This window comes from Balaenoptera musculus, chromosome 8 (genome assembly GCF_009873245.2).
Source record: "Balaenoptera musculus isolate JJ_BM4_2016_0621 chromosome 8, mBalMus1.pri.v3, whole genome shotgun sequence".
Classification (NCBI taxonomy): Eukaryota; Metazoa; Chordata; class Mammalia; order Artiodactyla; family Balaenopteridae; genus Balaenoptera; species Balaenoptera musculus.
The window spans coordinates 31,399,968-31,412,359 of record NC_045792.1 but is presented as its reverse complement, the minus strand read 5'-3'; the positions used below and the strand labels follow the sequence as shown (position 1 = coordinate 31,412,359).

The 12,392-nt window shown below is 36.8% G+C and overlaps 1 protein-coding gene across 3 annotated transcripts in view; it reads right to left on the bottom strand.

Moving 5' to 3' along the window:
- Positions 1-12,392, bottom strand: part of TRPC6 (transient receptor potential cation channel subfamily C member 6) — a 137,424-nt gene that overhangs the window by 52,897 nt on the left and 72,135 nt on the right. For all 3 annotated transcript variants that reach the window (XM_036862392.1, XM_036862394.1, XM_036862395.1), the window contains exon 2: positions 4,534-5,308. In XM_036862392.1, coding sequence (XP_036718287.1) covers positions 4,534-5,308 — 775 coding nt within the window. The remainder of the gene's footprint in view (positions 1-4,533; positions 5,309-12,392) is intronic.

Genomic DNA, 12,392 nt, shown 5'->3' with positions numbered 1-12,392 from the left:
AAATAAACTCAAAATGGATTAAAGACCTAAGTGTAAGACCAGACACTATCAAACTCTTAGAGGAAAACATAGGTAGAACACTCTATGACATACATCACAGCAAGATTCTTTTTGACCCAGCTCCCAGAGAAATGGAAATAAGAACACAAATAAACAAATGGGACCTAATGAAACTTAAAAGCTTTTGCACAGCAAAGGAAACCATAAACAAGACCAAAAGACAACCATCAGAATGGGAGAAAATATTGGCAAATGAAGCAACTGACAAATGATTAATCTCCAAGATTTACAAGCAGCTCATGCAGCTCAATAACAAAAAAACGAACAACCCAATCCAAAAATGGGCAGAAGACCTAAATAGACATTTCTCCAAAGAAGATATACAGATGGCCTACAGACACATGAAAGAATGCTCAACATCATTAATCATTAGAGAAATGCAAATCAAAACTACAATGAGATATCACCTCACATTGGTCAGAATGGCCATCATCAAAAAATCTAGAAACAATAAATGCTGGAGAGGGTGTGGAGGAAAGGGAACACTCTTGCACTGTTGGTGGGAATGTAAATTGATACAGCCACTATGGAGAACAGTATGGAGGTTCCTTAAAAAACTACAAATAGAACTACCATACGACCCAGCAATCCCACTACTGGGCATATACCCTGAGAAAACCATAGTTCAAAAAGAGTCATGTACCAAAATGTTCATTGCAGCTCTATTTACAATAGCCAGGACATGGAAGCAACCTAAATGTCCATCGACAGATGAATGGATAAAGAAGATGTGGCACATATATACAATGGAATATTACTCTGCCATAAAAAGAAATGAAATGGAGGTATTTGTAATGAGGTGGATGGAGTTAGAGTCTGTCATACAGAGTGAAGTAAGTCAGAAAGAGAAAAACAAATACAGTATGCTAACACATATATACGGAATCTAAGGGAAAAAAAAAAGCCATGAAGAACCTAGTGGCAAGACGGGAATAAAGACACAGACCTACTAGAGAATGGACTTGAGGATATGGGGAGGGGGTGGGGTGAGATGTGACAGGGTGAGAGAGTGTCATGGACATATATACACTACCAAATGTAAAATAGATAGCTAGTGGGAAGCAGCCGCATAGCACAGGGAGATCAGCTCGGTGCTTTGTGACCACCTAGAGGGGTGGGATGGGGAGGGTGGGAGGGAGGGAGATGCAAGAGGGAAGAGATATGGGAACATATTGTATATGTATAACTGATTCACTTTGTTATAAAGCAGAAGCTAACACACCATTGTAAGGCAATTATACTTCAATAAAGATGTTTAAAGTAAAAAAAAAAAAAAAAAAAAAAAGTTCCACAATCTCGGAAAAAAAAAAAAAAAAATGTCTTTCAGGTGAAAAAGAAGCAAAAGAATTTAAAGACCATGAGCAGAAAGGATTGCCTGCGGCCAATACAATCTCTCAGGTCCCTGTGAGGCATCCCAGGACTCAGGTGGTCCAGACTCTTCAATCTTTGTTCCCTGAGACTGTAAGGGACTTGACTACTAAAAATACAAATAAAAGGATATGTGCTGGCATGTTTGCAGTATCAGTGTTTATTTCTTGGTGGCAAAATAGAAATGATTTTTAAACTTTTCTTCATTTTTATATTATTATTTTCTAACATGACCATATATAGTTGACCTCTGAACAAAGCAGAGGTTAGGAGCACCCATCCTCTGCGCAGTTGAAAACCTGCATGCAACTCTCCAGTGGACCCTCGGTATCCACAGTTCCACATCTATGGATTCAACCAACCTGGGATTGTGTAGTACTGTAGTCTATATTTAGTGAAAATAATCCACATATAAGTGAACCCGAACGCTTCAAACCCATTTTGTTCAAGGATCAACTGTATTCTTTTAAAGTAAGAAAAGAGAAGTTATTTTTGAAGAGTAGAGCAGCAGACTTAGCAAGAAATCTCACCAGAGACACCAATCTCTTTAGCCCTGTCAGGTCCCATCCTGTTGTAAACTGAGCTGGGCTGCTGGGAACAGGTTTAGCATCACAACACCGTGGCTGGTGGTGGATGGAGGATGTGCTTTCCCTGAGTTTACACACAAAGGCAATGGCAGTTCATCCTCATATGAGGCTTTTCTTGCCTCTGTGGACCAAACTAGTCTGGAGAATGAAATATTTGTTTTAGAGTGTTCTGTCTGGTAAGAAAGAAAACCTTGTGCTTTTTTATTTTGTATTTGCCAAAGATTTTTTTAAAAAAGCCAAGAACTGGCCTTTCTCCTTGTGTAATACAAGAACTTTTGGAGTCAAATTTCTAATTAGAAAAACTGCTGATGGTCGAGTTCTAGGATATACTTTTAAAAACATTTTTCTGAACTGCTACCCTCTTTTAACAGTAAACTAATGTAATATTTGAGAAGGACTTTTAAACGATATTAGTGATAAAATACTATTAAAGAGATCTGTGTTTTCAGAGAGATTTGTTTTTCTTTGCCTTCAAACCTTCACAGAGGCAGGGCATTAAGCAGAGAGTAAGCCTGAGTAGAGGCTCTAGGTAGCTGCCAAAGAGAGTGGAACTACACAGACAAAGTATGAATGGAGGGAAAGTGCCTGATCCGTATACCTCGCACCTCCTGAGCAGAAACAATGTGTGGTGAACAAATAAAGGAATGTCTGGATCTTTAAATCCTCTTAATCCTAAAGGGGCTCTTACATTATGCAATGCATTTAGGGACAGTGAAAAATTCACATTCTGGTTAGATGTGATTCTTCTCACCTTTGGCCCACCTGCCCGCCCCCTCACTCCACAAGGTCATGCCTTATATTATAGTTCCTACACACAGGTCTTTCCTCTCCTATTAGATTACAAACTAATTGAGGGCAGAATTACTGACTGAATTGTCTTTGTGTTTGTGCTACATCTCCATCCTCCCTTCTCAACTCTCCCCAGTACAATATTTGGTACAAACATGGGCTCAAAAGATGTAAGCAAGTGAATGAATGAATGAAGAATGTAATATTCTTCTGTGGTCTAGAGAAGTGTAAACAAAGATACAATTACAGAAACAGAAATGTTGAAACCTAAGCAGTGAAATTTCAAAAAAATTAAATACAAATTTTAAAATAATATTGAGCAGATTTTGAAGAAACTTCTCTAATTGAAGATAGCATAGCTCTCTGACTCACTGAGTCCTGGGAGTAAAGTGAGAAGTAGGAACGACTGAGACAGGATTGTAAGAGATCATTTGCTTGTCCTGTACCCTCAGCTACCAGGTAACTAAAGGAAAAGCAGCATCCTCCATTCTGGGGGCCATTGAAAGGTTCCAGTCACGATTTGCCTCCCCCTCCCTGCCTGGATGGATAGGACCCAAGGATAGATGGACACATGACATACCATGCTGAGTTTAACAGTGTTCCTTCAATGACAGAGGCACCGAGAAACTGCACAGGAGAGACCCCCAAAATGTGGAATGTAGAGACATGCTTTCTCATAGCATAGAGAACAGAGAAAATAAAACCAATATTTATCTTTGTGTAATACTGTATTTGATGAATCAGACCTGATTCCAAGCAGTGTATAGCTGAGTAATGGAGAAAAGCTCACCCTAAATAACAATAACGTACAGCAGAACGTGATGAACACTGTAAGACAGGTCAGATAACCTATGGAAGGAATTTAAAGGTGTGTGTGTGTAGGTGTGTGACCTTAGACTAGGAATCTGAAATTTCACCCTCTCCAGATGTAGCACAAACCATGGGGAAGATGGTAGCATCTGACACAGTATCTCTCCACTTACCTTTTATTCAGAGACTGCAGCAAAGTTCCCTCAAAGAGACTACTTCTTCCATATCTACAAGCTTTTGTTTTGGATGTTACCTTGGCCTAAAATATCTTTTCCCTCATTCTCTGCCTTCCAAAATGCTACTCATTCTGCCATATACAGCTGAAATACCATTTTACACGTAACTTCCCCGATACCTAATCAGAATTAAATACTGCTTTCTCTGAACTGCGACAGCACACAGCTTATAGCCCTATCTAGTAGTTTCATTTCTCTTTATACTATATTTATGCATGCATGCATCTGTCTCTCAAGTCAAACTACGACTTCCTTTATCATATTCATCTTTCTGACCTCAACAGCAGCTATCACCATGCTCTGAATATAAAAACAGTGTTTTACAGGAGACAGAATCTGGGTTTTAGAGATCAGCATCCATGGATTCTGATCCCAGCTCTGTCATTTTACCAGTTGTGGATCTTGGGCCTTACTTAACCTTTCTATGCCTCCATTTCTGCCTCTGAAAACGAACTAAGATCTTCTCAAGGTTGTGATAAGAATTAGACATAATAAATGTAAAATGTCTAGTGTATAGTAGATCATCTCCAAATGGTAGTGATCACAACTTTTACTCTATATAATAAAGAGCTTGTTGGCAAAAAAAACATATAAAATTGCCTACTGTCTACGATACCTAGCAGAGTGTGAGTACATAGTGGAAGCTTGTAAATATACCTTGACTTCGACTTTTAAAGACCTACCTTGAACTCTTTCTCAATGTTGGCCAGCACTGCCAGCTCATTGCTAAGCTCTAAAGCTGTCATGACTGGATCTTCACTAGACAATGACAGGTAAGCTGGGCTTGCCAGGCCTTTGTAGGCATTAATTCTAGATCTGGAATGGCTGAAGGAGTCATGCTTCTGTTTCTGGTTGCATTCGCTGCACTTGCAGAAATAGTCATGAGGCCGTTCAATCCGAGCACCCTTCCGCAAGAGGGTGTGCACAATTTCATATTCCTGGCAGTGGGCAGCCAGAACGATTGGAGTCACATCATGGGAGAACCGTGTTCCGTCTTCATCATAGGCATAAAAATCATCTTGCTGGAGTTCAGACTGACTGGGGCTTGTTGCTAACCGCTTGCCTTCAGCAAAAGCTGGATGACTGAGAATGGCTTCCACAATCCGAACATAACCTTTACTAATAGCTAAAAGTAAGGCATCCCCAACACGAGAGAGATTTTCTTTCTTGAGAAGAAGTTCTGTAATTTCCAGATGTTCATTGGCCACTGCCAGCTGCAGGGCATTCTGGCCCATGTAATCTACACAGTTAACATTGAGTGAGAGGCATTCTTCTAACATCTTCCTTACCACTGGGATGTTGCCATATTCAGCTGCGTCTAAAAAGCGTTCCTCCTCAATAGATAGGTTTGTTGAGTGATCATTAAACATGTATGCTGGTCCTCGGTTAGCTAACCTTCTTCCCTTCTCACGGAGAACTGTCTGCCGCCGGTGGGTCAGTCTATTGTCGGTGCCCCGGCTGTAATAAAATAGAAAGATTGTGAACAAATCATATTAAGAGCATTTTAGTGTGTAAAATGACCTACCATTCATCTAATGCAATCCTCAAGTATATTAGATGTTGTCTCATCATCTCTAGACCAACTATAATACAAATGAAGACGCATTTATTTGTTAATGGATTCCAAGAACTTCTCTTTTTAGAAAGCCAAGCACTTTGCAGATTTTAACATTTTAATTTGGGGTGGAGATTCTGGCAATTCCCATAATCTCTCTGTGCCATGCACACAGAGATTAATGTGTGTTTTTCAGTCGCAGATAGTATAGATATAAGAAAGACCCAAAATGTCACCATTACGACATAGAGTGTGAAAATATAAAAAATAAGCAGGAAAATAGCAAATCCATTCAAGTCAACATATATTTATTGAGTCCCTCCTATGCCAGGGCCAGGCATTATATAAGGTCTGGAAAAAGCAACGGTGAAAAAAAAAAAAGAAACCTTTCTGTCCTTAAAAATCTTCAAAGGGAGTTCAAAGGGAGAAAATGGGCAATTAGCACATTACCTTGTTATCAGCTGTTTAATTGTCATGATAAACCTACAGCAGGGGCATCTAACCTACTTTCTGGGAGAAAGTGACATGCTGAAAATGGAAGGATAGCAGGAGTCAGGTGACCATGTGTTTGGGGAGAGTGTGATGAGGTCAGGTATAGGTAGAGAGCTTTCTCCAGCAGAGGGATCAACTATGCGACAGCGTAGGTTTCATTAACAGGGACAATTAATGGATTGGACTCTGTTAGGCATTGTTCTAAAAATCACTGGTAACTTGAGAAAGTTGTGATCCAGGTGGTAAGTGGGAAGGAATGAGTCTGTGATGGAGACCGTGGTCAAAGAGGTGGCCAGCCTTCAGTGTTGGCTTTCGTTCTGTGATAAGAAAAAGTGATTCCTTCTCTGATCGAAATGCTACAATGAGAATTTTTTTTTCCCTAGTGATTCATAACTTTACGTCTTATGGTGTTTTTGAGTTTGAAGGGCTGAAGCTTTGTCACTATCACTAACTGGAAACCCGAAAAGGAAAACTTCCCGCAGAATACGGAAGAGCCAGGTTAAAGGGGAGCCTGAAAAGAAGAAGACAGGTGTGATTGATGATTAATGTCATAGACGTTTCTTTTCTTCATAAATGTTCTAAAAGCCATCCCTCTTCAAAGACTGTCACAAACTTCCCCATATAAAGAGAATTTAAATAGATCCAAAGACCCCATAAGCCATCTTCCCCTCCGATGCAGCCAGGCTAAGAGAACCTAATATTCTTTCCATACTAACCCTTAACCATCTTGATACCAAAGCTCCAGGCAATGTTGACAATGGCAGTGTGATGTCCAAAGAAGTTAGCAAAATGTCAGCCACTCAGAAATAGGTTGTGGCTCTCCAAGGAGCTTCAAGAGTATGCTGCCATATTCACAAAATTTTTTCATAGATTTTCATTCAGCAGTGAACCCTTTAGCCAGCCATGGCCTCTTCAAAACTAACCAGGCTGATATTTTACTGACAGCTATGTAAATTTTTAAAAAATGACATTAAGGGCCATAGCCAAACATATGCTATAATACTAATAATTTTTAAGATAGATCTTTAGATAATGTATCCATAGCTTTTATTAAGTAATAAGAGAATGATTTATATATCTATTTTGCTTTCTATAGCTATTGTTTTGTTTCTAATTCCATTTTAAATTGTACCCAAGTTATGCATGTGCATGTTTACACACTCTAAAAGCTTGTTACAAAAAACAGCAGTCACTTATGCTTCACCTTCTCCATATCCTGATCCCCAAAGGAAATATATTTCAACTATTTTAGCTGATTATTTTATAATTTAAATCCTTACATCCATATAACTTCATAATATTGCTATTTCTTGCTTTTCCAGATTTGGTATTATCTACAGACTTCCCATTATGAAAGTTGAGTATCTAGCTCACTTTCACAATCTCCCACCTTACCTTCACATCCTTTTCTCTCTCTCTCTCTCTCTCATACACACACACACACACACACACACACACACACATGCTTCATGGTCCCTTATCATTCCAGTATAGTTATATCATAACTTTTGGTAGGTAGCTATTTACATTATGACAATGCAGGTGCTAGCTATAGGTATGACAAGTAGTATATACTATACTGTGGTATCTTTTCTGGTGCAGCTTCCCTGTGTCCTGCAACCCAGTCTTTAAAAATCATCTTTCTGTATTCATATGCTTAATGTTCTATGTATTTATGAAATTCAACAAAACTCTTCTCCTTCAGTATAAATCTTCTTTTAATACATTCAACATACTATGTGTTTTTTTCAATTTTAGCTTCTTGAAGAATCTCCCTGTCACCTTCTGATCTGCTCTTCTGGACCAGTTGCTGTCTAGACTTGGTGAATATATGTTGTCTTTGAATCTTCCTTTTAGCATCATTCCAAGGATTCTGTTTGCTTTGCTCTTGTGTTGGGTTCCTTATTGTCTGTATCTCAGATCTTCCTCTTTTTTAGTTTACTCCCTGGAGGATGGAGTACATCCTCCAGGAGCTGACTGAGAAAGCAGGCATAGGAAATAAATTTCTTGAAAGGTTGCATGTCTAAAAATGACTTTGTCTTACCTCCAAACTTAATTGGTAGCTTGGCTGAGTAGAGAATTCTAGGATGACAATAATTTTGAAAGTCTGGTTCTGTTAGATTCTAGTTTTTGTTAGTTGTTATCAAGGAGTATGATTCTAGAAGTTCTCTTTCTCTCTGGTGCCCTACAATTACAAGATCTTTTTTATTGAAGGGAATCTCTTTTCCTCTATAGTTCTAGGCACTCAGTAAACCTCTTAATGTGGAAAAACATGTCCTTCTTTTCTGAAGAATATTTTTGACTTATTTCTCTGATAGTTTTGATTCTTGCTTACAGTGTTCTTTGTTTCTGGAACTCCTTTGTTTTGGATGTTGGACATTCTGGAATATCCTTTTACTTTCTTATCTTTTCTATTTTCCAATGGTTTATCTTTTTGCATTGTACTCTGAAATATTTCTTCAACTTTATCCTCTAATATATCTTTTGAAAATTTTTTTCTGCTATTAAATTTTTAAGAACATCTTTTATTCTTCAAATGTTTCTGTTTATACGACCTTTTCTGCTTTCAAAGACACAGTATCTTATCTAATTCTGGGGACATCAGTGATAAAAACTCTAACACAGATCAGAACACTTCAGAGAATTTATTCCTAAGTTGCTTTTCTTATGTTTGTTTTTATATTTTATATTTTTTATGTTTGTTTAATACTTTATATTAAAGTTTTTCCTCAAATAACTAGTGATCCTTAGGAGATATTCTTTTCCATTTTTAAAAAATAAATATTATTTCTAAAGTCTTTACAAAGAGAATGTAATTTTCTCCTACAAGAATCAGCCAGTGTCTAATGTTGATTTTGGCAAAAGGTGACTCTTGACTTAGAGGTGAGTTTCTAGAAGAGCAGCATTATTTCTGAGTTAACAGGATGGATGAAGTGAAAGAGATAAGAAGTCACCAAGATTTGTTGCATGAGCAACCATCCATCATTTCCTTCTGAAATTCTGAACCTTCTTCCCTTTTTCAGTCACTTTTCTGACTTCTAATAACCTCGTTAGCCTTTCACTTCCTCTCTTGTCTTCTGTATAAATTACTTTCCATAGTTTCTGTTGTAGACAAGAGGAAGTTCAAAGGTTAGGGGGAGGGGAGGTATCTGTTGAACATGGTTAATGTTTTGAAAAGGAAAACCTGTAAAATTAAAGGAGAAAAGACCTAGGATCAGGGGATTTATAAAAGTGAGATGAAAGTACTGGTAGCGCAAGAAAGGTTTTTTTGTAACTAAAAAAAAAAAAAAGACACAAAATTGACACAAAATAATGCCAAGTACCAAAAGACGAAGGATCAAGCCTCTTTGTTGTTCTTTTTTTTCCATAAGATTGAGAGAAATAATTATACCAGCCTAATTTACAGGATTACTTCTAGGGTCAATTGAAATTATGAATGTGGAAAGCACTTAAATTTGGATTTCATCATTTTTACAGCCATAAGAATATGCATTTTTATGAAGAAGAAGGACACTGACTTTATAATTTTTCAGCTGTTATTCAATTAGAAAACCCATGAAAAGCCAAGGACTGTGATGGTAATTGACATAAGTGGTTTTTGTCTTTTAATAGAAAGAAAAATTATGATTAGTAACTTTACTCATATCTCAATTTTTAACCTAGTTTCCAAAGTTTTATTTGTTCATATAACACCTCTAAATTTACATTGAGGTAGAATAAGCCTGAGTTGTGACATCTTTAATTCTAAACTTTTAAAATAATGATTTATGATTTTAATGTTATTAATTTGAATAATGGCAAGCTCTATACTGGTAAGGAACTAATCCTAAGGATATATCCTATTTCCTTCTAAACTATTATGGCTTTCACACCTATAACTTCCATCCTTTTGAAGAACAGGAAAGACATTTCCAGGGAAAATGTTTTCTTCAGTTTCAAATCCTTTCCTCTCTCTATCACAAATTTTAATCATTTGCAGTTACATAACTTTCAGATATGTTTTTATTAAAAGGCCTGGATCATCATCATCTCTTTAGCACTCTGTCAATGAAAAAGCCAGATAAAGAATGTTTACAGAGGTGTTTAAGATTGTTTTAGGAAGAAAACTCTTAAATGTTCAATGAAGGCAGTACTCCTTGCATGGGTAGTGAGATAAAGGGAAAGTGCTTGCACGTTGACAAAATGCATGCTTTACTGTCTCCTTATCATTCCCAACTGCAGTCTAAAGAAGCAACAAAAGGCTTCATGTATAGTATTTTGTCATAAGTGGTGCTGCTTAATCCTTGACTTTCAAACACAAAAGCAAAATGTGTAAAACAGCTTTTTAAATGACAAACATTTGAAGCCTTTCAAGAAAGATACTAGATGTTGCCAGATTATAGAATGGATTTTATAAGGCTATATTGTAGAACTGTACATTAATTGCAAATGTAACCTAGAAAAATCGTCTACTAGAAAGAGGAACAATAGCCCAAAGTATTATGTCAACAAAAGACACACTTTCGTTCCACCTAAAGGGCACACTTTTGCAAAGTGGGCTCTTCTATTTAAGAAAAATATTTATTAGGATTGTTTTCTTCATCCTTTTAGCTATATTTAGCATGGCTGAATGTTCAGTAACCTACATATTCATGACTGTATTTTTGTAATTTGCTTTATCACAATACATAAATACCAGTTCTAGGAAGAGTGTATCTAGCCACTGCCCCCATGGTACTCAAATATTGATTAGGTCATGAAAACAACAGTTTTTACATACCTCATTTTCCTTATTCTTTTTGCTGGCAGAATAGTGCCTGTTGCCCCAGATAGTGAGAGATGGAATAATCCATCTCTACTGAAAGTGCCAGCAATGTGAATTAGCTTCTGAGTCAAATGGACTGTGTGCTTGAGGCCAGAGCATGTGCAGTAATTTCCTCTACATCCTGTTCAAATATGATGCACTTTTATCAAATAGAACTGCTCCTATACAAACTAAGCTCTATATTAAGTATCTAGCTTCACTTTTATTTTTTGCTTCAAAAATCCTTGAAATATTTAAATAAAGCACAATTCTACTAAAGCAGAAGTGTTGAAACATAAATGGCACGTAACTATTCCAGGCAGCATGGAAGAGCCACAGGAGTAGACTTTTAGATGTATCCTAGGAAGGTGAAAATTAAGAAAATTCTAGAATGTATATTTTATTACATGCACAATTATCCATGGGGAAAATTACATGCACAATTACCCATGGGAAAAATTAGATGTAGATATTTAGAGATTAACAACAAACACAACTAGCAATTTTGCATACTACTTTAGGAGGATAAATGATAAAAGTAATTTTATTCTAATTTTATAACAATGAGACTGTTTTTACTCTACTTAATCTCTAGCCACACATTCCTGGTCCTTCTTCTGGGGTTGAGGGAGCAATAAACAATCAGAGTGGTTTTCCTTTCTCTCACGAGAGCAAGGACTACTTTGCCTTATTCACCACTGGATTCCCAGCACTTAGTAGAAAGGCACACTGCAAGTGCTCCGTACATAACTTCAAATGCATGAGTCCCTCTTGTCAAAGGAATAAAAGTCAAAGCCTGTTTGTCCTCTATTAAGCCGATAGCAAATCACTACGATATACAACCCTATTAAAAAAAAAAAAGGCACACAACATGAAGGTTTAACCACAATGTGTCCTAGAGTACATATAATAGTTTGTATTCATTTCAAATAAGCATCAAGCTCAATAGGGTATGAAGAAAATTGAAAGGCATATTTTTTAAATGGCATCCTTGTGATTTGTCTTTGATCCAGAAGTGGAGATTTTCTTGTCCTTAAAGGCAAAACTAATATTCTCTCACCTCTATTGCTCTGTCTGTCCTTGACACTGCGCATAGAGCATAACCACCCATCTTCACACCCATCTTCACAATGCATTACCAAATCCCTTTAACATCCAGATATTTTTCAAAGTAACAGTTCTTTATTTTGATTCAGTTAGCTTCGATTTTCCCCATGGACTCCTCTCATTTCATCAAACACTAACGTTCTATTTGATCAGTCACACTACATCACAACATTGCCTTATTACTCTGAGAAACAAAATGATAGAAGCCTGAACTCTTTGTCACTTTTAGTTGGGAACCAGCAAAAGTGTGACTGAAAAATGTCTTGTGCATGTTATATATTTTTTGTTTGTTTATTTTTATCACCAGTTGACATCTCACTTGTACAAAGTAGAAACCAAACTATATGAGAAAATGAAAACATGAGCAAATAATGGAACAGTTATAGAAACTTTACTTTTTGTAAAACAACTAAGTTTGAAATTTCATTGTTTCTTTTCAGCCTTCAGCTTGTGGTTTATTTCATGTGTCATGTCATCCTTCTTTGAAATGCTCTTTTGTAGATCTCTGGGCACATGCATTTATTTTGATCTATTTTGATAGGGTACTCTTGGAAATATAAAAAAGTTTATGTGTAATACAACCAAAATATATCTCAATTATCTCA